This window comes from Eretmochelys imbricata, chromosome 2, assembly GCF_965152235.1.
Source record: "Eretmochelys imbricata isolate rEreImb1 chromosome 2, rEreImb1.hap1, whole genome shotgun sequence".
Lineage (NCBI taxonomy): Eukaryota > Metazoa > Chordata > Testudines > Cheloniidae > Eretmochelys > Eretmochelys imbricata.
In genome coordinates, this window is record NC_135573.1 from 196,764,227 (window position 1) to 196,790,281 (window position 26,055).

At 38.7% G+C, this 26,055-nt stretch overlaps 2 protein-coding genes across 5 annotated transcripts in view; one reads left to right on the forward strand and one right to left on the reverse strand.

Moving 5' to 3' along the window:
* Positions 1 to 9,424, forward strand: part of AZI2 (5-azacytidine induced 2) — a 45,549-nt gene extending 36,125 nt beyond the window's left edge. For all 3 annotated transcript variants that reach the window (XM_077811245.1, XM_077811246.1, XM_077811244.1), the window contains 2 exons: positions 1,979 to 2,097; positions 7,028 to 9,424. In XM_077811245.1, coding sequence (XP_077667371.1) covers positions 1,979 to 2,097; positions 7,028 to 7,434 — 526 coding nt within the window. In that variant the 3' untranslated portion in view covers positions 7,435 to 9,424. The remainder of the gene's footprint in view (positions 1 to 1,978; positions 2,098 to 7,027) is intronic.
* A 6,113-nt stretch (positions 9,425 to 15,537) lies between these two features.
* CMC1 (C-X9-C motif containing 1) overlaps positions 15,538 to 26,055 on the reverse strand; it is a 62,549-nt gene continuing 52,031 nt past the window's right edge. The window contains exons 1-3 of one of the 2 annotated variants that reach the window (XM_077811247.1): positions 23,678 to 23,813; positions 18,020 to 18,110; positions 15,538 to 15,865 (exon numbers count right to left, since the gene is read on the reverse strand). In XM_077811247.1, the coding sequence (XP_077667373.1) occupies positions 15,745 to 15,865; positions 18,020 to 18,110; positions 23,678 to 23,798 (333 nt within the window). In that variant the 5' untranslated portion in view covers positions 23,799 to 23,813 and the 3' untranslated portion in view covers positions 15,538 to 15,744. Of the gene's footprint in view, positions 15,866 to 18,019; positions 18,111 to 23,677; positions 23,814 to 26,055 lie in introns of those variants that run through there. The other variant, XM_077811248.1, reaches the window with a different exon arrangement.

The window sequence follows — 26,055 nt, forward strand, 5'->3', positions numbered from 1 at the left end:
AATAAGTGAAGCATAAATACGATTATTTGTCCTCTGTTTAAAAAAACCAAACCAAACAAAAAAACTACTTGGGTTAGTTAGTTTGAGTTTTCAGGTGTCACACAGATTCCGCAGCAGATATCCACAGATTTAGGATACACTTTTTTGCTCTCAGTGCAAATGTGTTGATAACATTTCATACCCACTGATACCCAACAATCTTAGAGCTGGAATGAAGTGAAAACTATTGTGCTGTCACATCTATAAAGCAATTTTGAATGTGGATTCAGAAATTCTGTGTAATGGGGATTCTTGTATAGCACAATGGGGTCCCAGTCCATGACTAAGGACTCCAAGATGCTATGATAATACAATTAATTCTGGGGAAAAAAGTTTGCCTTGGGTGTATATTTACTGTTAAGTGGTATTTCTGGTCATAGTCTGTTCTGAAAGAAAGTTTTAAACACTAATGCTGTAGCTTCCTTTCTGAGCAACTTGTGGTGATCCCAGGATTTTGTTAGAGCAGGATTCTTAATTTAAAAAAAGCTGTGGCTTTTCTGTGGCCAGCAGTTGACTGTCAAAGCAGTAGTAGCCCAATGCCTCTATATCAAAGGTAACAGTGCATGCATATTTTAAAATATTCCAGGAGGTCTTTCAAAACAGTAGTTGATATACAGTTGCTGTTCAATATGTGTAGAAGCATGAATGATGCTATCTAATTATTGCATTTGAAAGTACAGGGATAGGTTTTCAAACCAGGTTGGCTCTCAGCTGCTCTTATTGTTTTCAGTAGGAGCTGCAAGGTACTGAGCACTCTGAAAATAGTCTTCATGTACTTGCATAAACAGAAACAGTTGTGGGTACTAAGCATTTCTGAAAATCTGGTTCATAAAATTATGTTCTGAAATAATGACAGGTTTCAGAGTAGCAGCAGTGTTAGTCTGTATTAGCATAAGCTTTCGTGAGCTACAGCTCACAGTGGGGCACTAAGTGTACCTTCTTAAGCATCTATTAAATATCAGAAAAATACTCTGAAGACTGAATAATCTGCTAAATTTAGATTAATAAAGAGCTCTTTATCATATATTTTTGCTTAGACATTCTCTGATTCATTCTTGGCAAAATTTGACTTGCTGATTACCTGTTTAAGTCATGGATAATAACTGCCTTAAATAACAAGAATATTTAGAGGACAAAACAGCTCTGCCCACCACATTTCCCACCCCTCCCCCGTCCCCACTCCTTTCCCTGTCCACCACCAAAAATGAGAACTGGTTCTTGATAACTTACACTGTCTGATCACGTTGATTTACACTCAACAGCATGAGGCAGCCCAGTCAGACATAAAGCATTATTTTAATTTTGGCCTGGGCATGTGTTCAGCAATTTGGGTATCAAGTACCTAATTAATCTGAAATCACTGTGGCAAACTGAGTGGTGTGAAGACTAAAATAGCAAGTTTGAAATATCAGATGCTTAGTTTTAGACTAATACTGTAGATCCATTAACATGATCTGGAATATGATGTTAGTTTGTGTGTGGCAATTTGCTAAATTACAAACAAAGCAATTCATATTTAATTTCTTTACCAGATCTGTTTCATAGTATCCAGTGTGTGTATTTGAAATATGTACTTAGGATATTTTTGAGGGTATTGGCTTTACATCAGGATTAAACTTAATTTCAGATGTGAAACTAGCAGAGTATTCTTAATCTTAATTTGCCATTTGGAGAGTTTTGGAATTATTTCTTTAGTTCAGTGTTTTTAAGCACTAGCAAGCACATAATCTGATGGCCTCTGCCTTACTGGCTATATTGTCCACTGGCAATGTCAGATTGAAACAATTCTTTAGTAAAACTGAAAAGAGAATATACTCATTAAGCAAAAAAGGCATTGTTCAGTGTTAATATTTTCTTTGTAACTCTTAAGAACTGCAGTAGAGTCAGGGAGACCAGTTGCAAGGAGAGCAGAAATTTAACTTTTTAAAATGTCTTTCAGTGAAAATGTGCAGCAAGCATACTGGGAACTGAAGAGGGAAATGTCTAACTTGCATCTGGTGACTGAAGTGCAAACTGAGGTTCTACGAAAATTGAAAACCCCAACTGCAACCAAGAAAGGCAAGTCAGTGTTTGCAGGAATAAGCCTTACAAATACAAACCACTGATCCAAGCTACACCATTTTAAAGAGAAACTAGCTATCATATCTTATCTAAATCTCATCAATTGAAGTTGATAAGCCAGAGTGTATTATAGTTCCAGCCTAACCCTTTACTGCTTTGGCTTCTGTCTCATACTGGTCAGCTTCACACATAAAGGTGTTGCTGATGTGTTGTTTTTTTTTTTTTTCTTCAGTACTGTATTCTGTTCCCCTTGTGGCTTTTTTCTCAGTCAAGTGTCGCTGATGTGTACAAGGCTGAGGTGTTAAGTTTACTCATATTTGACCTTTTTACCACAACTACTTCATATTTTAAAAAAACAAAACAAAGATTTCACTTTTCAAATGAATTCTCTTTAATAGTATCAGCTATAGAAAACATTTTGGTAGCATTTTAAAATTCAGGAACAGATTTTGAACTCTTTCCATGTAGCTATAATTTTTATTACTACTGATGAAAACATTCTGAAAACTTGTCTCCCAGTGAAATAGAACTCCAGATGATGACATTCCCTGTAATCAAAATATTGATGCTGGAAAACTGGTTTACCTCCACCACCCTCTTAAAAACAATTGACAAAATTGGTCATTTCCATTGCTCTGGGTTTACTGCAGATTTTATATGTTGCTGACTGAAATTATTTCTGTTTCAACTCTTGTGTGTAATATTTCCTTCCAATGCAGGGGTTTTACAAAAGACCGATATTTGGCACTGTCACCTGTGATCTAATGATAGAAAGCTAAAGAAGAGATCATTCGGTTAGTGAGTAGCAGCATCTCTATTTTTCACTGAGTAGGAAATTCCAAATGTAGGTAATAAATAGGATAAGCAACAGTCACTTGTTTATAGGATGTTTGATTGGTGACGACATTTGATGATGCACTTCTTTGATAAAGGATATAAACAGGTCAGAGAGCTCAGATGACCGATCCAAAAGGCTAAATATTAGAGGAACACTTTGCTAATACAGAATTGGATGGCTCAAGGAATTGATAATGGGATTCACCTCTAGGGCATCAGTTTGACTTTGGTCCTGTTCTGTGACTGATGATCACTATCTGAGGTAGTCTACGAAATGAGTTGGTAGCTTCAGTCCAGTTCCCACTGGATGAGTGTCTGTCTACATTGAAAAGGTACGCTACTGACAGATTTAACATCCAATTTCAGAAGAGAAATCAAGGATTGTGTGGACTCTGAATAATTCTCTAGTCCTAAGAAGTCTGTTCTGGCCAGGGTTGTGTGATGGTAGCGTAAAGAAGCATGCATTTGCTTTGCTGTAGTGGTTCTGTGGCTGTTGTCTCTCTCTCATCTGCACAAGTGCTAACAATTCATTTCCCCACCAGAAAACTCATTGCAGCAGCATTTTCTGCAGTCAGTAGTGGAGTTGTGCTTCAAGGGATATAGAAGACGACGACATAAATTGGTCTGCTGGGGTGTGTGGATTTTTGCCAGGCTTATTTCGTAGGTTTCTTTGCCCACAATCATTTATTGGCACATACAAGCATCTAGTTCAGGGGTCGGCAACCTTTCAGAAGTGGTGTGCTGAGTCTTCATTTCTTCACTCACATTTAAGGTTTCCTGTGCCAGTAATACATTTTAACATTTTTAGAAGGTCTCTTTCTATAAGTCTATAATATATAACTAAACTATTGTTGTATGTAAAGTAAATAAGGTTTTTTAAATGAAGCTTCTTAAACATTTTAAATTAAATCAAAATGCAGGATGGCCAGGACCCAGGCAGTGTGAGTGCCACTGAAAATAGCTTGCGTGCCGCAGGTCACCTACCCCTGATCTAGCTGTATTCCTTCTTGTAAGCTTCCAATCTTAAAGCTGGACTTGGCTTACTGATTCATCAATGTCTCGTATTAATGCCGTGCAGTCACGATGCACCTGCATTGTTAACATGCAGAGTATAACCTTGATTTGAACCATGTCTTGGACTATTTATGGGAGAAAATCAGTTTGCCTAATAACTGTGTTCATGCACTCCTTATCTCCTTCTGCACACGAATTGGCTTTTAGAGGAGATGATGATGAGGAAAGAAACTTCTTGAATTAAGAGAGCTAATAGACAAACATGATCCTCCCTTTAACAAATGTTTCCAAATATTCCATGACCACCTAAAATGATATCCTTGCATATTTTAGGGTTGAGTTGAGTCAAAAATTGGGCAAGTAAAACAGTGAGGTAAAAGTGACTAGACTGTGAATTAATATAAGGGAAACCCTATGACAACAGCAAAGAATTGAATTGCTTTCTCTTTCTTTTACAAGGACCACTATATTTTCAGAATGTTTTACACATGTAGAATAGTGTGTTCCCAAGCAGTATCTTTCTTAAGGAAAAGGCTGGTAGAATCTGGAATGTCTTTGGAGAAAGTATTGAGTCAATGTCCATTGAATCTTGTTCAAAAAGTTATGGGCAGGAGTAGAATGAATTTCCTCTCCTTCCCACACTGTTTTATTCACTATTGTAAGTTCCATTTCTGAGTACTTTTGAAGTTTGTTCTATAGCAGAAGTGAGGCTTTTTTTCAGAGCGCCTTTTACTTTTCAACACTGTTTCATACTCCTTAGAGAATGGAGAGGGTAAGCAAGAAATTTATAGAGTTCAAAGTAATTGATGCGACATGTTAATCTTGCCAACAGAATGTCCATTGCAACACGTATGTGGATTCCATTTATCCACATATGAGACACTGTTCACGAAAAGCAGCTCATGGCTTCTTGAAGCATTTTGAAAATCTTTAATGTAATGGTGGATGAAAAACAATGAGAAAGTGGGGTGTTTTCTGATGCTTTTCAGTACCTTAACATATAGTAAGTAGAACATGAGCAAATTTTAAGATTGAAGGCTATATAATGCTGTAGCTCCTTGCATGAATTGGGCATTATATAACTCTTAAATATTGAGAGAGATCCACCGTAGGACTCTGTCTGAATTGACACACTTTTGCTGAATGTGTTTAGAAGCAACTTCCTTATTTAGGAATATTTTTTGCTATCTCAGGAAAAAAATTGACAGTCCAGTCTTGTTTTGTCTTGCTGGGCTGATACAGTTTGGTCAAATCTTGACTACAGCCAACTTATACTGTTTACTATTTAATTCTCTCAATGCCTCATAGGAAGGATGAAATGGAACGTTTCTCTTTTGTTGCTCTCACTTAGAATGCCCTCTGTCTGTGGAAACAAACATTTTCCTCAGAATTTATCTCAGTATTTCAACCACTAGTTTCTGGCCTGAACTAGCTCCAGACCACTGGAGTGTACTGATTTTTTGGGTGTATTTTCTCATCCTTACAATTTTCATCTAGTTCTCAGTAGGCCATTTCCTTGAATGTGAGTATTCCGCTCACACATGCTCGTAAGCAAACTACAGCAACTCCTCATGGAGCACTTAATACAAGAGGGCACCAGTCCTGATGGGGCCTATCCACTGCTACAAAACAAACATAGTATATGTTGTGTATATAACTACTCAATAGTAGGACAAGGCTGCCTAAGTGGCTCTGCATGCTTCTCTTGTCAAATAATCTTAGTCTTAGAGTATAGAAATTTGGGTAATTTTATTGAGAGATTAAAGTACTTTCAGGTTGATTATCAGAAATATTGACCTTGAAATTTTTATTAACTAGTTATAACCCAGACTGTTAGTCACAGACAATAGACCGGTTGCATCATCCCGCACTTTTTTTGAGATGAATAGCTATGCTACCACTAGCTTGGCTGTCGATAGAAGGTTCAGTTTAACTAGAAATATCCAAAGAGTAATAATACAATTCCCTTTCTACGCTTCTGACTGAATAACACTTCATCTGCCCTAAAGCTTCACCAGCCCCAGTATTCACAGCTTTTGCAGTATAGTACGTGGTTGCCATTTGTCCTTGTACCTATGAATAGCTTACAGCTCAAGCACTGCTTCTTACACCTATCAGCACAGATGGGGTGAGTCACAAATTTCCTAACTGTATCTTCCAGATGCAACAAACCAGCCCTTCGAAAGTGTTTTTTACTGAAATTTGCTAATTGGTCACCATTTTTTTTCACGTTCCCTGGCAGGATGACGCTACATCCTGCACTGACTCTTCTGTTTGTTCCTTCTGAGTGTTGTGTTTATAAACCAGAGTTTGTATTCTAGATTCTTAGCTGTTGTAGGAAACTTCACCTTCTCTATGGAGTGCTTAATTTGTAGGATCTGACAATCTTCATTAAATTTGTAGTGAAATGCTAAAGAGAAGTAGAGGTGATATGGGCAATTTAGTCCCACCCACTCCTTGTCACATACTCACCCAACATGTGGCCAGTCCCATTTCTATTTCTGGATAGTTGCTGCCTGTTTTTTCAAAAGGTCCTCTCCTTCTTAGTCTGTTTGAAACCTGGCCCTTGAGCAGAGAAGCAGTAAGCTCCATGCCATCTCCCCACTGTTGCTTCATGGACTGAGGATGAGTTCAGGACCTGGCAGCCGCAGGAGGCAGCTCATTGAGAGACAATGAAATAAGGTGCAAGATTCTTTGCAGGCAAGCAACATTCAAAGATTCCAAGGCCAAAAGGGACCATTGTGAATCAGACATTTGAGTCCACACAGATCATCCTGGTGCAGCACTCTATACTTGTGTCACCAAACTTCCAAAGATTCACAAGTCTCTCTCACATCCATGTGAGAACGAGTTGATTGGGTTTTTGAGAGAGTGCTATTTTAATGAGTTATGGTGAAACTTGCAAAATAAATTTGAATAAAAATTAACTCTGATTTAATTGGCACTCAAAAGCAGGATATGGGATCCATTAGGTGAAAAGTTGTCCTGTTACCCTAGGTACATTTCTGAATGTATGTACACTATATCTTCTAGATCCATAAATTAAGAATTACATTTAGTTGTCTTCTCTCTCCAGCGTCTACTTGTGCACCAGTACAATGTGTTGAAGACGTGGAGAAGAACCTCACAAAGTTATATTTGACTTCTTCTGGGGCAGTCTACAAAAAAACCTCTCTTTCACAAAATGACAAACTTCTCTGCAATGCCATAGCTCCCCCTCTCGCAAGAGATGTAAAAATCCTGTCTGAACAGGCAAATCTCCAGTCGTGGACAGATGAGAGACCCATGGCGATTGGCAGCACCACCTGTCATGAACAAAACTCCTATGGAAAGAGCTCTCTGGAAGATAATTCCTGGGTATTCCCAAGCCCTCCAAAACCTAGTGAGACAATGTTTTGGGAAATGAAAAATAAATCCTCTTTGTCAAACTATCCAATAGATTACCTGGATCAGTGTAATCAAAACTGCCTGCACAAGAGCTAAGTAGTTTCTGAGAGAGACTGGGGCTGGTTCTGAATAGGCACCTGAGTGCTAGAATTTTTTTAAAGAGAAAAGTAGTTAGCTGAAATGTGGAGGTAACGTCTTTTGTCTTGTTCCAAGATGGGTGGCCTGATCACTCATTGCTGTAGATCAGGACTAAATCAAAGGAGCTACACTGGTAATAGAGGTATAAGCAAATCAGAATCCGGCCCTAAATGCTTGGTCCTCTTATATTGAACAGGACACACACTTGCAAATATTACACAGACTGAATATTGAACTCTTGGAATAAATCAAAATAATCCAGCTCCGCATTTCAGTTCGCTGTATGTATGTAACACTGCTCATAAAGACATTTGGTATCCTGTGTTAAAAACCTCTGAAAGCTGTGAGCTTACCTCTGACAGAAATGTCTTTCAGATATGGAACTCTCAGGTAAAGTAATGGAATTGGAATGTTATTTTTACCCCCTCTGGTTTAGGAACAGTCACTGGATTTATAATGTGTGAGAGATGCCAGGAGGAAAAGGTGAGATTTATAGGATTTTTTCCAAAATCATGTTTATGTAACATGTATAAACCAAAACTGCTAGGATACACTGTTTCGATGGCACCTTTTCTTTGGCATTACTGTAAGTATTTAAAGATCATACATGGATGCTGCTGAAAGCTGTAATTCATGGACATAGTTTTTATTTTTTTCCACTGAGAGAGGAAATTGGTGCCTGTTATAGAATCACCCTAACCAAAATGCAATGGTCTTTGTGTGCCTCCAGTTGTATATCACCAAAATCTTCACTTTAACTGTGATTTCTAAGGCCACCAACTTTTTTTTGTCACAGAAACAGAAGCCTTAATTTGAGCAGCTCAGATGTTAAGTGTCAGTGTTCAAAATACACAACTGTGCCACATCAGTAGGGTTTTTCATCTGTTGTGTAGAAAACTAGTGTTTCAAATTATAAATTTGCCAACTTTTACACAGTTTTGTCCATATTCTGATGTATGTGGTTAGCTGGTATAAAGATAAATGTCTCTTTAAACCAAGGAAACTTCTAGGCAGTTAAGTCTTGCTCTTTGGTAGAGCAGTTTGCTTCTTACACCAGGTTTAAAGTGAAATGGTTGAAATGTACAATACTTTTGAGGAAAATTCTACATTGGGTGTTTCATATTCTGAGTGAATGTAAAGTTTAATTGGTAGTAAAATGATCAGTACTGGTAATTGTTCCCTGTATACAGGGAACAAGCGTCCAATTCACCTTAAGGTCAATGTAAAGAAAAAATGGATTTCACAACAGTTGAGCAGTAAAATATAAAAAAAGCGAGTAACTTCTGTAGGAAAGTTATGGCTGCATTAGTCACATCAGTGATGTACTATTAAAAGTATGATGAAATGTGGGCACTATGACTTATGTAGGTCCACTGCTCCCCCTCCCCCATGCATTCAGTACTTCATATGATATCCATCTCCTTTTTATGTATTGGAGTTTTGTCTATCTTAAGTCAAAAGAATGTCTTTGATACCATCTATTTTATTAGTGAACAGCATACATAAATAATATGCCTACCTTTCACCAGATATGTTTTTATCTTTCTGTTATCTTGCTCACGTATCCTGGTTTGTCTGTGATTAATGGAAATAGTGTCAGATGCTGGAATTTATTCTGACCAGTGAACATGACTGACTCAAGGGAGTACAAGCTCTTGCAAAGTAATAGAACAAACCCCAATATGCATAAAACAAATCCAAGTCGCTAGGCTTTAGCTGATAGAACCAACTACCTGTGTAATAACAAAGCACCAGAAACTATTTCTCATGTGGCTGCATAATATATCTAGTTTTAATGTAATTTACTGGGTTTACTCCCTGGTTTACAAAGATTTTTGGTAAGTTTAATGTATTCAACAGCCATCAACCTGATTAACAGTTGGAATTATGCAAGGAAGGAATCCTGTTGTGTAAAATTTTAAATAAATTTATTTTTGTTTGAAATGGACTTCACTTATAAATGTCCTTTTTGCTTTGGCAAGCATAGCTGTTTCCTTTGTTGTTGCTCTGTCAATTCCTTATTTTTAGATTGTGTGCAAAACAGGGAAGAATTTGAATCTGACCACAGATCAGTGAAAATATAAAAAATTAAATTCAAGGTACCTGCTTAGCCCTTAGGAGGAGTGTACACCTCCACAGATTGCCCTGACAGGTGGAGGAGTATTCTCCTCCTGGGTACATGAAGGTAGTTGGGGTTGGCTGTCTTAGGCAATAGAACATTCCTTTATATTCCCTTATTCTTCCTCCCCTCTTCCAAAAGTGCCCCTTTCCAATCTTGTCCTCTTCACCTTTTATAAACAGCCAGGCTGCACTTCAGCATGAAGCTGCTCTGTTCTCTGTGCAAAGAAGCCCCTATGCTTAGGCCTCTGCTACAGGTATGTGCGGAGGGAAAAGAGAGGAAGGAAAAGCAGTACTCACTGAAGGGGACTGCTAGATTCTGACAGGTGAGACAAGGGGGGGCTTGCTGTAGGCTGGAGTTGCAGTCCACTAAGAGCACCAAGCAGCTCTACCATAACCCTTGAAAAGGGAAGCTCTGGGTTTGGAGTCATTGGGGAACTGGCCATGCATTTGTTAGTCTGAAGTCTGCAATCAAATCTTGACTAAGAAGAGCAATTTAAATCATGTTTTTTGTGGGTTAGAAGGATTTTTCCATTTTCAGAAGTCAAAGGTTCTTATTGAACATGCTCACAAATGGCATGCTAATGCCATAAGAGGTAAAGAATGGCTGCAGTGGGGTTTTTTGTATAAGAAAAATCAAAATTCAGTCCAGTTGATCAATATGTAAATGGAAGCAGAAAGCAAAAATTCCTCTGAAAATGGGTAAATTGTATGATTTTAAAAATAAGACTTTTGGAAAAGTCAAATTGTGTTAAATTTCATGACCCATAGGAACTGGTCACAGCTGTGGCTCACAGCCCTACTCATCCTTGATGGTGGTAGTATGAAAGTGTCACAGAATATTGAAATTTTGTTGGAAAAACATGGTTAGTATTTGTTGCTTTTTGTATCAAGTGAAGATAAAGCAAGTTGCTTGCATACTAAGTATCTGGAAAGTCACTTATTTCCTAGGGTTTTTTTTATTAATAGTTAACACTGGCATAGTAGAAATTTAGAGGCACTGTCCCCTTTCAATTCAAAAGGTAGTAATAGTTTCAGAAACTTTTGTCCTGAGTCTACTGACTTTGTGGGTTTTTTTTCTCCTCCCTTGCTGCTGTGTGAAATATCCAGGCCAAGGAGGGAAGAGAAGTGAAGCACCAAAACTAGCTTCCCCTAACAGGCTGCCAAATGTATAAAGTGAACAGATGGGTTTTTTTTGTTTCATCTCTTCCAGTTACAATAAACTTGGTGTAGTGGTTGCAAGGCTAGATTTTTTTTTTAAGTCCCTTTAAGTTGATTGTCTCTTTTTTCCAATGAATAGTACAAACTAAAATCAAAACTTGGGGGGAAACTCTCATAGGCAAAAATTAACTGTACCACCCTTTCTGATGAGTAAGTAGGTACCACACAAGCAGTCCTAAAAGGATTTCAACCGAAGCCCTCACTGCATTGGGGGCTTGCAGCTGTCTGCTGTAAGTGCTCAGAACGGCTCTCTTTATGTGATGGTTCCCTCTTATTTTAAGATAGAAAACTGTACTTAAGATGTCACAGTGCTAAGAGGAATTAACATGTTGGAAAAGTGTACAACTAAATCTTCCATGGTGAAGGGGGAAATCTGAATCTCTCCCACCCTTTTATCCTGAACTCAGTGCAGGGTAAAAAAGAGGGATAGGGCTGCATTGTCATTTCAGTCCTGTACAGGAGCCACTCTGTGGCATACTGCAGAGATGAAGGCACAAGAAAGCAAACTATAGAACCAGATAGTTAGCCTAATTCCATTGATTATACTGCTGTTACTCTGCTGGTATTTGGCTCTGGCTCACGTTGAAAAAAAAAAGTAACTACAGAATGACAATGATGTATCCATATTCAGTCAATACCAACTGTTTGCAGCACCTACAATATTAAAATAAAAATTGAAGGGTTCTATAACTTCTCATTAAACCAAGTTTTGGGAGATAGTAGGCTTGACTCTGATCTTACACTGGTTTAAGACCCTTGAGTTGACATACTCCAGACTTGCTGATCTCACATAGATCAATGTATTAGTCTCCTTCACTTTAATGCTTTATATTCAGACTCCATTGTGTCTCTCAACTTAACTGCCAGGTTTTCAAAACATTAAGGATTTACCTGCATGAATTCCACTATAGTGCCTTAAAGCTGTTGGAATTGACAGCAACAAGGGTCAGGTTCAATATCTAAGGGTTTCTCCAACAAAACCAGCTTGAGTCATCTCTCTTCTCCCCCCCCCCTGTAACCTAGGACAATTACAGCCCACCCATGAGGCAGTTTCTGAGAGGGGAAGCATTGAGTGTGAGTGTAAAAAAGAAACTTTAATAAAAGGAGGGACATAACCTGGCTTTAATTTGGGAAAACACCATCACAAACAGGGTTCATAAACATAAACCATCAGCAAAAGACCCACCCCCAAATAAGTTTGGCAGTGTCTTTTTCAGTCTATCAGCCAAAAGTCCCTTTAACATGCCTGTCCCATTTCTGCACCCCACTCACAGTTGTCATCCTTGGTCAGTGCAGTCTGGAGGTGCATCTGCAGAGTTCACCTCCCGCCCTGGTTGGAAGTACGGTAAGAAGGCACTTCACTTGTTCTGCTGCCAGGGCCCTCGCTCACCACCCTTCCAGCTGATCAGTTAAAGTTGCATGTGCACTGCCCTGGAACAGAACCCAGCTGGCATCCCATCCTGGACACTGAACAAAGCAAGGAGCTACTGCTTGACAGTAGTCAAGTCAAGGTTTGGAACAGTCAGCATAGCTCAGTCAATGAGATTTGGGCCTGCCGGCATAGAGACAGTGCAAATGCCTGCTCAGCCAGCAGTGAGCTTGGACAACTGCACAGGTACCATATCCGTAAAACAGAAGGAAAATGGTTAACTTACGAGTGGAAAGGCTTGTTGCATCAGAACTGTGAAGCAAACAAAATTAAAACTAGTGAATGGAAGGTCATCTTTTGGCTTTCAGCTTGGGATATCTTCTGCTAGGCAGCAGGAGAAATTCCTATCTACTGGTGCATCTGTCCCCCCTGAAGCTCCAGCTCCTACTATGCAAGAGGCTGAGTGGGGCCTGGGAGCATGCCCAGGGCACCTGGTTAGTAGAAGGCCTGTGCATTTGGTGAATGCTGAGGCTAAGTCCCACAGGCCTTAAAAGAATGATCAAGAGTCAATTGCTGGAGACTTTAGCAGCAAGCCCCTAAAGAGCTCTTTGAACATGTGCAAATGGTGATTTTTGAGCAATTTATAATTTGGACAAATCTTGATGGATTTTCAGAGGGACAGTAAAAAGCATCTGTTCCAAAGGCCATCCTACTGCTAAACTTTAAGTTCCTTCTCCAAAGAAATGGTTGGAATTAATATTGAAAAAAAAACCTCTTCTTCCTATCCTCAGAAATGGCTTATCTTCTTTAGCTGAAACTTCCCAAAAAGATCTGCCTGCACCAGACAGCAAATGTAGAAAACCTTAGCATATACTTAACTTGGCAACTGAAACTAGAGTGTTAAAATAGAAAAAGTGATAGGCAACCCTTAATAGGTGTCACTGCTAGATCGATCTGCAGATGTTCTCAGGCTTCCCAGTTCATTAGGGTACACCTACACCCCATTGATTTCAGTAGTCTAAATGCCACTGAAACAAAAGGGTAGTGTTCTTGATTATTCAAGTAATAGGCATAGGCTTCAGGAGGCTAGGACTGTAATTTCTACCTATAATTTAAGATATTCACATTTCCAAATTTCAAGGACACACATGACCAAGCAGACTTTCCGTTTCAATAATTCAGGAGCAACCCAACCCCTACTCTGTGGTGATAAAAGGTACTAACAGCCAACAATTAAATACAAAAATCACTGGACAAACCTCTTCAGTGGGAGAAAAGCAGTAGAAGCTTCCCAGAGCCTTGCATACTCAAGTAATTTCTTCATTTGAAACACACTTATGGTTTTAAGAAAAGGAGGACTTGTGGCACCTTAGAGATTAACGAATTTGAGCATAAGCTTTTGTGATGCTCAAATAATCCACTGCATACATCTGACGATGTGAGCTGTAGCTCACGAAAGTTTATGCTCAAATAAATTTAATCTCTAAGGTGCCACAAGTCCTCCTTTTCTTTTGGCGGATACAGACTAATACGGCTGCTTCTCTGAAATTTATGGTCTTAACAGTGCATGTAAGTCTCCTGCTGTAAAATTTATTCTCTTCAAAATAAAGTTACAAGCAGATTCTTTACTAGAGAGACAAACTCCCCAAAACATAGCCACCCCCAAGCTGACCTTTGTTTAGACAGAACACTACAGTTTCAAGTTTTATCTTTTTACCTAACACACCTGTTCCCCCTGCCCCCCCACTTGGATTTTTCAGATGCAGTAATCCAAGTGCAAGACCGCATTTTAAAGAGAGTTTCTTTCAAACAGTAAGCAAAGACAGAAAGTGCTATATAACGTATCTAGAAACAAGTCTGGCTTTGTCTACCACTTTCATTTCCTTGATTTATTACTAGATCCTTGCCTTACCCATAGCTTTGTTTCTAATACACGTATTATTTGGTTGCTTACTTACCACCATCCACAATAATTTCACAAGTGCAGCAACTCAGTTCCATTGTGTAAACTGGGTTTTTAATGATATAAGCATTATCACTTCTTTTGAAACAGGAAGGTAGGGAAGGAATGATACAAAACTAACTGTTTTGACATTTCAGTAAGCAACCTCTCCCCTTTGAAAGACAGAAGTGCTCTTGGTCTACATTTTTCTGAGACCAATTTCAGACTGTGGCAGCCATTTTCTTATTCTATAAACCAATATCTTGATCTGCTAACACCTTCTATTCCAGCTGTAGATGCTGAGTTTAAAAATAAATGAAATGGAGTAACACTGCCTGGCAGAAAGAGAGAGATTACCAGTCATCTCTCCCCCTCCCGAGGTTGGACCATTCATTCCATCATGCAAACTTCAAAATAAATCCTAATGCCTCTTGTTTGCTCTTCTCTACCACCCTTTCCTACCTCCTAGCATTATCTTGTTTGGGGCATGGTCTGCTCTTTTTTTAAGTGATGGTTAAAATTCCCATTACACTTCATGCCTTGTCTCCCTTCTGGAGACTTCTTTAGCCTAGTATGTTCTTGTTTCTTTTCCTCTCTTCCCATAAGTCTTTTCTCACAATCCAGCTTTCTCTAAAAAGAAACCTTGATATTGAGAATACCTTTGAGAATACCTTTTCCTTAAACTATGCTCCTGCCAGTGTCTCAGTTGCATTCTGTCTCTGAAAGAGGTTTCCTTAAGATGTGAGCTTCCTGAGCAGAGGAAAGTACTCTAAAGGGCTCATGAGTAATGGGGCAGTAGCCCTAGATATAGAAGTGGGCAGAAGGGACTGTAATGAAGATTGAGATGGCATGCTCTCAGAAGCAGTGCTCTGTGCAGGCCTGACTACACCTTTAGTTATTATATTACATACTCCTTTTAATGATAATCTCTACAGCAGTGAGCTATATCATCACACTTTAGCTAAGTAATAAAAAACAGACATTAAAATAATTTGATCAGAGTTAAAATAGTCACAAGTAGAATTTTAAAAATATTGTGTTTGAACAGTTCCTGATAGGGCACTTTTCCCAAGATAGGCTTGAAAAAATATTCTATACTTAACTGATTCATGCATACACAGTGTTTTGTTGTACAGCAGCTGTAACAATATTAAATGATAAATTAAAGGTACACCTTAAATTGTTCTTTTACAGAGAGAGTGGCTGGAATTTATTACCTTGGGTAAACAGAAGCAAAATGTCTTCCTTTGATTAAAAAAGTCTTAAATTCTACAGAGAGGAATATTAGTGGAGGGAGGGTAAAACACGAGAACGTTCAGTAAGAATGGATTGGTCTAAAAACTTTTTTCTCAAAATACTCTACACGACAGAGTTCCGCAAACCCTTGGAGCGGGTCAAAAATATATCCTAGTTATTTTGGATTCATTCATAAAAGAGTTTATTCCTAATACACAAAATACAACATGAGATACATTTATTTCAATCAAATCCTGCCTCAGACAAATTGATTTTTTTAAACAAAACTGAGTCTGCTTATTCAATTAACGTACCTATTCCACCAAATCAATGTATATGTCGATAACTGAAGTAAATTTCCAAACTTCATTTTAGGATTTAGCTACATGCTTGTAGGAAGCTTCTGTTGTCTTTGTTTAGCAGGAATTCCAGTAGCTCTGAATTCTTCCCTTTGCTTCAAGTATTCAATTTTGCATTCTTCATAAAATGCTGGATCATTATAACTACAAGAAAGAAAAACAAACAATATTGTGGCTTCTACCTTAATCAAAGAAGTTAATAACATTTGTGGAACTGAGATGCTACCTACAGCATTAATAACTCTTTATATTTTGAGTTTAATGATCACACACAAGTTGATTTTGAATTTGCCTCTTTCCAATAGCACTTAGCTTAAATTTGCATCTGTCTCCTCCCTAACACTGCCTTCTGCTGGAGAGTATGTTGTTTTCAGACCTAAAGTATGCCACTATGGCGGAAGAACTACTTCCGATATCACAATCCCACTAACCACTGCATTTTTCCTGGATACCAGCTGCTATTTTCTCAACATTAATTTTAAGATAAGCAATTGTACAACTATAAAACTACTCTGATAACTTGTGTTCCATGGAATAATATACTTACTTGTAATAGGAGCTGAACATATCTTTTTACTCATAAGCAAGATTTGTGATTCATGTATAGAACCTATTGCTAATAACCTAATCACTACATATTTAAAATGGTTTTAATTAAAAAACTACAACTGCAGATCATCTCATCAGGGGATAGGTGAGGGCTTCTCGAAAAGAGGAGTTAGTGCAAAATAAGCTAGGGTCTGCATTCAAAATGCAATAGATTTTCTGCACTAGGGGATATTTACTGCACACAAGGATACTTTGTGTGGTTTAGCTTTGGAAGTGGATTTAAGCTAAACTGCACAAAGGTACTCTTAGTGCAAAATAAGTGTGTCCCCAGAACCGCTAGTGGGGACTATTTCCCCATGTCAACACACTCTTCATATCTGCAGGAATACACAATTTGTGCCTTTTTTTCAACTAAGGGCTTGTCTACTGGGGAGTGTGATTTCTAAAGCTCACAGTAATTGGTCAATGTAGATCCTGCTGGTGTGCTTTAACATAGTGCTATTTCAAGCAGTATCATATTAAAGCCCAAAAGGGAACCTTTAGTGTGCATCAGCAGGATCTACACTGACCAACTAATGTGCAACACTTCAGTGTGCTTCAGAAATCACATCCCTGAAGAGCACATTACCCCATTATGTAGACAAACCCTAAGTAACCAAATCTGCCCTAAGTTATGGTGAAGGGCACAGTGTGTTTAGTCGGGTACAAACAAGACAGGGCCCATAAACAGAAGATTTAACTAATTTTTTCAATTCACCTTAATTTTTAGAAACACTACTTATGATTTAGCAATAATCTGAATTTCACATTTGTTCTATACTGGCTCCTGCTGTAGCACATCTGCTGTACGCCCAATACTCAGATCTGAGTTCTCCACAGTCTGCTGCAAAGGCCCCAGGAAATGAAGCGCTTACACACACACACCACTGAAGGAAGTTATCAAGATTTATTTTATACAACTTCCACAAGGAAGTCCACAATTAATATACAGATTAATATTTACAGCAATGCACGCTTCCACTACATAAACAGAGCTGTTAACTTGAGCCTGGCAACACATACCTTTGATTTAAAGTTGTTATAACACGGTGCTGACTGTTCTGAACACCAACAAGAGTAATTGCTACAGTTCCTGGTAACGATGTTAATGTATTTTTTTCCCCCTTCAGTTTCAGACTTTCGGCCCTAGAGTGACATAATTAATCCTCAAAACAGCCTGGCTGCAGATACTGACACCTAATAGAGTACAAGAGAGACTAAAGAAATTTCCAGACTCATTGCTCACATTCATTGGACAAACAAGAGCTTCAAAAGAGAGCTCAGTACAGGTCTCTGACACCATGGTAGAATATTAGTATCTACCAGCACTTTGCTACCACCAGCAGAGCTGCAGCAGTGTTCACAACCATGGGAAATTTTTCAGAAAAAATGCTAGTGTAAAAGATGCCTTGCTTTCCCTGATCCATGAAGCTGAAGATATAATTGCTTTCCTTCAGAAAATACCCCAACCTAGATTCAGTAGTGGAAGGCCCAAGTCATGACACCTTGCAAACTTGCTTGAAGAGGCTTAGCATCTCCATTCACTTCTGGAATCATCTGAAGATATGTGGAACCTTTTTGAGAGCACCCTGAAGCTACATAATGAACTCAGGCATTGTCTAAAGGTCTTGGTGGTTGTCCCCTGCCCCAGTTTCTCAATGGCATCATGACTGTAGCAATATACATTTTTTTTTTTTCAGGGTGACTTACTAGGTAGTTAGACATTCTTTCAAGGCTGCATTTTCCTGTTGACATTTCACCACCATAAGAAAGCCAGACTCTTGGCAGCATTTGGTAAAAGCTGAAATATAAAAAATAGAGAGTTTAGATTCTTTTACTATGGATCCACATTAACACAGGTACAATACACTATTTTAAAAGAGTATCTGACTCCCAAATTGACCTGTTTCTGGCATTATGGCAAGTTTGGAACCTTTGTAACTTCAGTATAGCCAAGCATTACACTTAGGTCAGTGATGAGCTTCATGTATTTTTTTTAAAGACACAACTGCAGTCTGGCAGAAGTCAAAACTTCTCATTGATTTTAGCTGAGCATCTTAAAATCTGATGCTAAACTGTCAGGAGATTACTACTCTTTTAGCTGTTGCAAAAGAAAGCACATACACTGTGTGACTATGGGTATGTCTATGCTGCACTGTAAACCGGAGTCTGTGGGGCTTGTGGTCTCTGTGTTTCCAAGCGTGCACTTGAGTGTCCATACCAGGTTTATAATTGCGGGACCCAGGTCTCTCAGCCATGCTAACATGTCCACACTAAATTTGCAGACCTTCTGACTCAGCTCTGCGACGTGAACTGCATCCACACTACAAAATGACAGGGCTTGGGCCCAAGTCAGAGTGAGACTCAGGCTCTGGTCCATCCCCTGAGCAGCATCCTAGGATCTCAGTCCTGAGTGCTTGCTGACTTGAGTCAATCTGATGTGTGTGTATGGATGGATAGAAGGGGGGCTTGAGCTCAAACCTGAGTGAGAGCCTGTGCTTAGTGTGCAGTGTAGACATACCTATCTTTAAATCTTTACCTTTGATGTGGATGATAAATAATCAAGGCCTAATTTGCCTCTCAAACCAGTTGTACACCAGTTTAAGGCTATTTATTTCAATGGCTACACCTGACTGTTGCTGCTAGAAGTGAGAGGACTATGTATTCCAAACTACACATTTTGGGAGCACTATGTGCTGCTTGGCCAAGGTGCAATTTGAGCAAAAGCTGGTTCCGAGCTCTTGAATACCACGGTGTCCTCTGCCAAACGCAGACCTCACAAACACTCAGCCTGAATGATAGTGAGACACCTTTAGTATCCAACTAATAATTTAATTGGGTCAAACGCCATGCAGACATACCTGTTCTGATATTATCTCATGTCTAAATGATATGGCTCACTCCTGCAGCCACTATGAAATATATCCAGAAATTGCAGTATGTATATTAAGCTGAATAAACCACTAATGCTGCTTGGTTGTATTTTTGTGTGTGTTATGAACAAAACAAATCACGTTATAAACATTTTCTCATTCACTGACCGAGTCTGATCTTCAAGCCTAACAACGGCTAGCCTGGAGCCTCAAGCTGTTTGTAAGGTCTTTGTCACTTGTTTAGCAACAAGATTTTAATTAGGATCTTTCCTTCATACTATATAACACATTAACACTCTCATATACAGTGATGTTGCTAATACCGCCAACCAATTTCTGAAGCTGTGTATTCTGTGACAAATCCCATTTAAAACTCGTCTCTACTTTTCATACTGATAAGTCAATGTTATTGTGGTTAAATAGCTTGTGTATGTTAAAAACACTAAATCAATGACTTCATTAGTGTCGTTCAATAAAAGTTAGGACTGTTAACGTGTTTCTTCTATGACTAGGCTTCCAAAATTTGCTAAGCATAATAATGACTACAATCTAGTGTAGTAATGACAGTAATTACTAAACCAATTAAATACCACTAGCTGGATAATTTCCTCTTGTGAAAGAGCCCTTTGGAGAGGAGCTGGGAAACACTGAGGTGAGGTTTACGCCGTGGAGTTTCCAAGCAATCCTCGCCTTGGTGACGGGTCCTTGGGGACCTGGGAGCATACAACGGGCATAGTCTCCCACTCCTACAGCTCCTGGGGCTGCACAAAGAAGGAAACCACTAGTTCCATGGAGAAAATATGCTGCCCTGCTGATTCTTCTCTATAGCAGCACAGCTCAAAGGAGCCTTGCTACTACTAGCTGTATCTCCTGTGCACTGTGCAGTAGCCTTTAGTAGCATTGAGTCCAGAATGCATTTCCTCTTTAAAATCCAAAGAGTCAGCAGGAGGAAATGCCAAGGAGAATAGCTGATCATCTGCTCTGCTCCCTATCCCCAAATCCCCCCAATCACTCTCAGGGGTGTCTCATAGAGGGGAGAACACAGAGTAGACACATCTCCCTGAGAGAGAGCGAGATGATGGATCCCAGTTCCATCTACTTGCAGCAGTGAAAGGAACCACCCAGCCTTCAGAAAAGTATCTTATTTTGTATAACACAAAAACTAAAAATGGAATGTATGAGGTTCTTTAAATACCAACATTTAAAAATGCATAGCCTATAACTGATTTCCTACTCATTAGTTACCCTGTGTAGTGTGCAATTAATTTTCTTTCCATTCAATAACTTTACAAAAAATATCTAAAGAATTTAATAGAATAGGTTTTGTTAAAATTAATTGGCATTTGCTTACAGGTACTTATGACTAGTTGCTTACAAGAGGTGATGGGCTTTTTTAAAATGCTGAAATAGAAAGCTACTATGATTGCAAAAATTAAAGCCATTGTTAAGCTATATTTTTCTGCTCAACAATTAGATGCACTTTTAGATCCTAGCTAAATGTGTGCAGATATTTTAGTGGATATAATCGGTAAACTGACTTTTCAGAACAGTTACTTTATGCCAGATGAATTTAGGACACTGTTTAACAGTATAATAAATATACTGCTGATTCATTAACAGCAAAATCTACCAAAGCTAAACAAGTAAGAATAAATCAAATTATGTCAGCTGAAAATTGGAAATATACTCTTTTGTTGAAAAATGTAAAGTAATGAATATTGTAATGTAAAATATTGTAATGTAAATGTAAAGTAATGAATAATCCTAACTATATAGACAAAATGATGGGGTCTAAATTAGCTGTCGCCACTCAAGAAAGATCTTGGAGTCATTGTGTGTAGTTCTCTGAAAACATCCGTTCAATGTGACCCAGCAGTCAAAAAAGCTAACAATGTTAGGAACCCTTAAGGCTAATAAGATAACAGACAATAAATATCATAATGCCACCACATAAATCCATGGTGTACACACATCTTGAATACTGAGCGTAGTTCTGGTTGTTCCATCTCAAAAAAGATGCATTAGAAATGGAAAAGGTACAAAGAAGGGCAACAAAAATTATTAGGTTTCAGAGTGGTAGCCGTGTTAGTCTGTATCAGCAAAAAGAATGAGGAGTCCTTGTTTGTGGCACCTTAGAGACCAACAAATAAATAAATATGCTCAAATAAATTTGTTGGTCTCTAAGGTGCCACAAACAAGGACTCCTCGTTCTTTTTGCTGATATAAACTAACACGGCTACACAATACATAGTCAACCTGTGGAACTCGTTGCCAGGGAATGTTCTGAGGCCAAAACTGGGTTCAAAAAATAATTAGGTAAATTCATGGAGGACAGATCTATCAACTGCTATTAGCCAAGATTGCCAGGGATGAAACCCCATGCTCTAGGGGGTCCCTAACCCTCTGACTGCCAGATGTTGGGACTGGACAGCAGGGAATGGATCACTTGATAGTTGCCCTATTCTGCTGATTCCCTTTGAGCTTTTAGCACTGGCCACCCTTAGAAGACTGGATTACTAGCCTAGATGGACCACTGGTCTGACCCAGTACGGGCAGTCTTATGTTGTTGCTCTGATTTTCCATGTTTCTCCTCCACATTTGTACACTAATGTTTTTACTCTCATGGTTTTTTGCAAACGGTGATCAATGTGAAGTACTTACACAGTAGCAAGTCACTGGATCAAATACATTTTACAAGTTTAGTGTACATATAGATACTTTTTGGGTAAGCTGATGCTGGGAAACAAGTTAGTAGAAAAGGGAGCTCAAGGCTACTAGGGCCAGGCTCAAGTCATTGACTGTAAGTGCAAATGTAGCTGAGTACCTCTTCATCTGCATGCATAACAACAGTAATCACATTCTTTAATATAGGTGTATATTTGTATGCAGACCCCCAACATAACTCCTTAAAAAATCTGGCCCTGTATATTTGCTGGGACACTATTTCCAATGGCTCACGTTAACTTACTGAGCAGTTGCTAGTGCAATGTTATTCTGTTAACGTACCCTCCACAGGCTCAGCTCTGCATGATGCTGGCACATAAGGAGTAAATATAGATAGAGCCCTGTGTGGATACAAAATTTGTATCTACATCTGATCCGCAAACAAGCATCTGTAGATTCAGATATTCGTGGATATAAAGCAGGTATCTGAAGATTTGCAGGGCTCTACACATAGAGAAATTTGTCTCCACAAAAGTAGCAGGGAGAATCTTGCTGTTTTGCTGAGGAGTGGGCTGGCTGTGGGTTTGATCCTGATTCTGTTGAAGCCCTATCATATTATATACTGACTAAAGAGGGAGTGGGCTTCCAGTTAAACGGTTTCAAGCCACCTGAGCAGGCCTGCTTGTGTACTGAAATCAGAAGGACTTCTCCAATTCACAGGAAAGCAGAGAATCTATCTAAAGTTCCCCCAAAATATTGACGGGAGCCTTTTTACAGGCTCATTTTGAGAAAAGGTAAGGTCAAGCTTTACATTTTCTTTTTGTTTACAAAAGACCTGTGAATGAAAAATACAGGAATGATGCACTGCCTATTCTGACCATTTTGGGGGAAATTTTCTAAAGGGCCTCAGACTGGTTTCTAAAATGTTACATGCTGTTTTGTAGTTTTCCTGGGGCAAATTTCTGCTGGGGCAAAACTCAGAAGTGCGTATGCAAATCACTATTTTATCTACCTTTACAGTACCCATCACCATGCTACCTTCAAAATCTCCCTGTGAGTTGGGAAAGTATTCATGTCTAAGGAAGTTACATGAACAATATAGTTCAGATGTATAATGTACCAATATCACCAGAGGATGGTCAAACCTAAAGGCAGTGCAGGCTATATACTGATATAATGCACTTTTTAAAGGTGAATGAACACTGAAAACCTTTCCAAAATAAGTGTATTTTAGTGAGATTTGAGTGAAAAGAAGGTGCCACGTGCCCAAGGGAACATTTTCATGCGGAAACTGAATACGGTCTTAAAATGCCAGACTACTTGATATATATGTACACTAGTTTCCATTTTAGCAAGTTGCAAAAACTTAAAAGTCCACAAAAATGAAGTTTTTAAGGCTGCTTTTGAACAGCTGGACCTACATGTATTATAAAATGGTGTTACTAGGAAAAATAAGAGCAATACAAGATATGCAAAATGTGCTGTAATAGCACCTGGGTATTTATTTAGTTTCTTTTTAAGAGAATGCTATTACTGAATTAAAATGTATAGCTTTTTTGTTGTTTCTTGGAGATTTCTACAGTGTGGCCCTCTCTCACCATTTCATAGCAACGTGACCGCTATAATCAGTATAAAAAAATAAAATGTGGCTCTCTCATTAAAAGCCTTCTAAAGCTTAAGACTTGTCTAGTGACCATTCTGATTTCTAGCCCCCACAGGCTCATGCCAAAGTGCTGTGCTGCTTTTTTGTAATAATCAGTCCTTCTGGAAGCTGCAAAGTAAAAAAAAAAGGCTGAAGACAACAGGAGGTCCCTCTCACTTGTTAGCTCACCAGTCTTGATTGGTTGAAGGCGTGATGTCCCAGTGAACAAATCTGGAAATGCATAGCGAGCATTCCCTAGCTTCAGAAGGCCCTGCTTGTGGTATATGGCCACGCAAACAGAAAGCATCATTACAAAGTGATAAAACTGCTTCAAGCTATATAGCTTTAATGTTCCCGACACTTAACACAGAAGGAAAAAAAGGAGCACGTTAGAGCATATTAGACATCGCCGCATGAACACACACTACTTAATTACTCCTCTCTCCTTGTATTTCTAAGCACTTTAAAATCCATGTGATAATGGTGTAAGGGACTACGGTGCAAGGCCATTTTAGTTAGAAATATTTGCCAGAAGCTCTCCAGCAGCCAGGAGAGCATTGTTCTAATTTTAATTATCTCCAATTTTATATTTTTTTCCATTAAATATCTTATGATCTCTAAATGCAGAACATCAAAAATTCCAGTATTAAAAATCTGCTTTGGGGAATAACTGCACAAATTGGGAGCAGTATTTTCAGATGTAATCTCAAATCAAAATCTACAGAAACAGATATTAGGTTTAGCTGTCACCACAATATTCTGGTTCTAGCTATTTTCATACCGCAGACCAGTAACTTCAAGGTACATAATTGGCTACGACAAAAAATAAATATCTAAGGTCTGATTAAACTCATAACAGTTTAATATTTTCATTTTTAACAGCTACCAATGTAGATTGTAACTCCAGGAGTCTGACCTTTCACATTCAACAGAATGCAGCCTGTTTCCTGATATTACATGCTGAGTGAGGAACAGTTGCTCTTTCAATAATGATCTCAGCTCTGGTGATGGGAGGCACCGGAATATGGAAATAAAGACAGAAATTTGACTTTTTTGTTGGTACAATAAAATATTTTTTAAAACTTGTCCACTGGTTTGTGCGTGTAGTTAATGAGTACTCCCTCTCCTGTGGGTGTCAGCCATACATCAAAAGACCAGGCAGGACTAAGTGACGGCAAACCAAGCTTCTCCCATTTCAGACACTCTGGGTGCAATCCTGGCCCCACTGAAGTCTATTGTAAAGCTTCCACTAACATCAGCGGAGCAGGATTTCACGCTCCATTTTCAGAATCCCCAGTTAATGACTTCCAAGCTGTCAAACAAACCTGGTTAGCCTACACCAGTTGTCACCAACTGGTCAATCACAGTTTGGAGTGAATGTTTAATTAAATTCAAAAATGTATATGCTTGTTTTGTTAAAATATTATATGTTTGCTGTTGAAGAAAAACATTCAGAATATATAATAATGTTGCTTTAGTTAAATACAACAATTTAAATGTCTGTCTGGTGATGTTCTCCTCCTAAAACAGCATGGCAAAAAAATCCTCCAAATATTAATGATTAACCTGTTGAATTGGAGATAGTTCACCTCCCAATGACTTCATAAAAATCTGCTTCAATTATCATTGGTAAATGAAATAACCAAGCAATCATTCATTTTCTGATATAGCTGTAAAACTAATCTGAAAAGTTTTCAGAATAAATCACTTTAAAAATGTATTGTGTGTACCTTCTAAAAATGAAACCTACATCTACCTCTGAGTTGTGAAGAAATGTATTAAGGTTTATAACAACCAAAAAGAATGTACTTTTATGTAGAAATCCATTATTAAATTGAGTCTTCCTGACTAGTGATTTAAATCAAATCCACCCTGAGAGAACTTGTGGAGAAGGGGCCCACTTAGAGAGTTTCTCAGGGAGGAAAGTGGAAGAGAACAGATCCTGTCCCTTCAAAGAGGAAACTAGGGAGATGATGAAGGCTCTGTTGACGCAGGCAACGGCTCCAGAATTAAGACTCTATTTTGAGGGACAAGCAAAGAGTGAGCAAATGGGGGAAGTCCTGGAAGGAATCCCCTACTTCCTCTTCCCCTCCACTATCCTTCCAGATCTGGAGGAACACTGAAGCAAGGTGAATTCATCTAATTTCACCCCGGTCCGTGCCCTCTGGCAAGTAGCTGGGTGGCAATATTGCAGAGTCACTGCTTTGTTGGACCTGGGCTGCACAAAATACACAAGAATATAAGAAAAGATGCTTCTTCTAAGTAATCGGAAATATGTGACTTCCTGCCAAAAAGCGAGGATGGATATGCCTCAAAACTATGGGAAAATTAGCCTCACAACATGTGACAACACCAAATCAGAAACAGACCATCGTTAAATGTGATATAAAACTCCATTTCCAGTGTGATACCCTATCCTCGGCAAAGACACTTTGAGACATATTGACTTTGGTAGCATTTGTTTGCTTGGTCATGCTAATTGAGTTACTAAAACTGTAACCAGCTCCAGTTTTACTGATATGTATCCAAAGATAACATCCCTGATTCACAAGTAGTGAAGCCATACA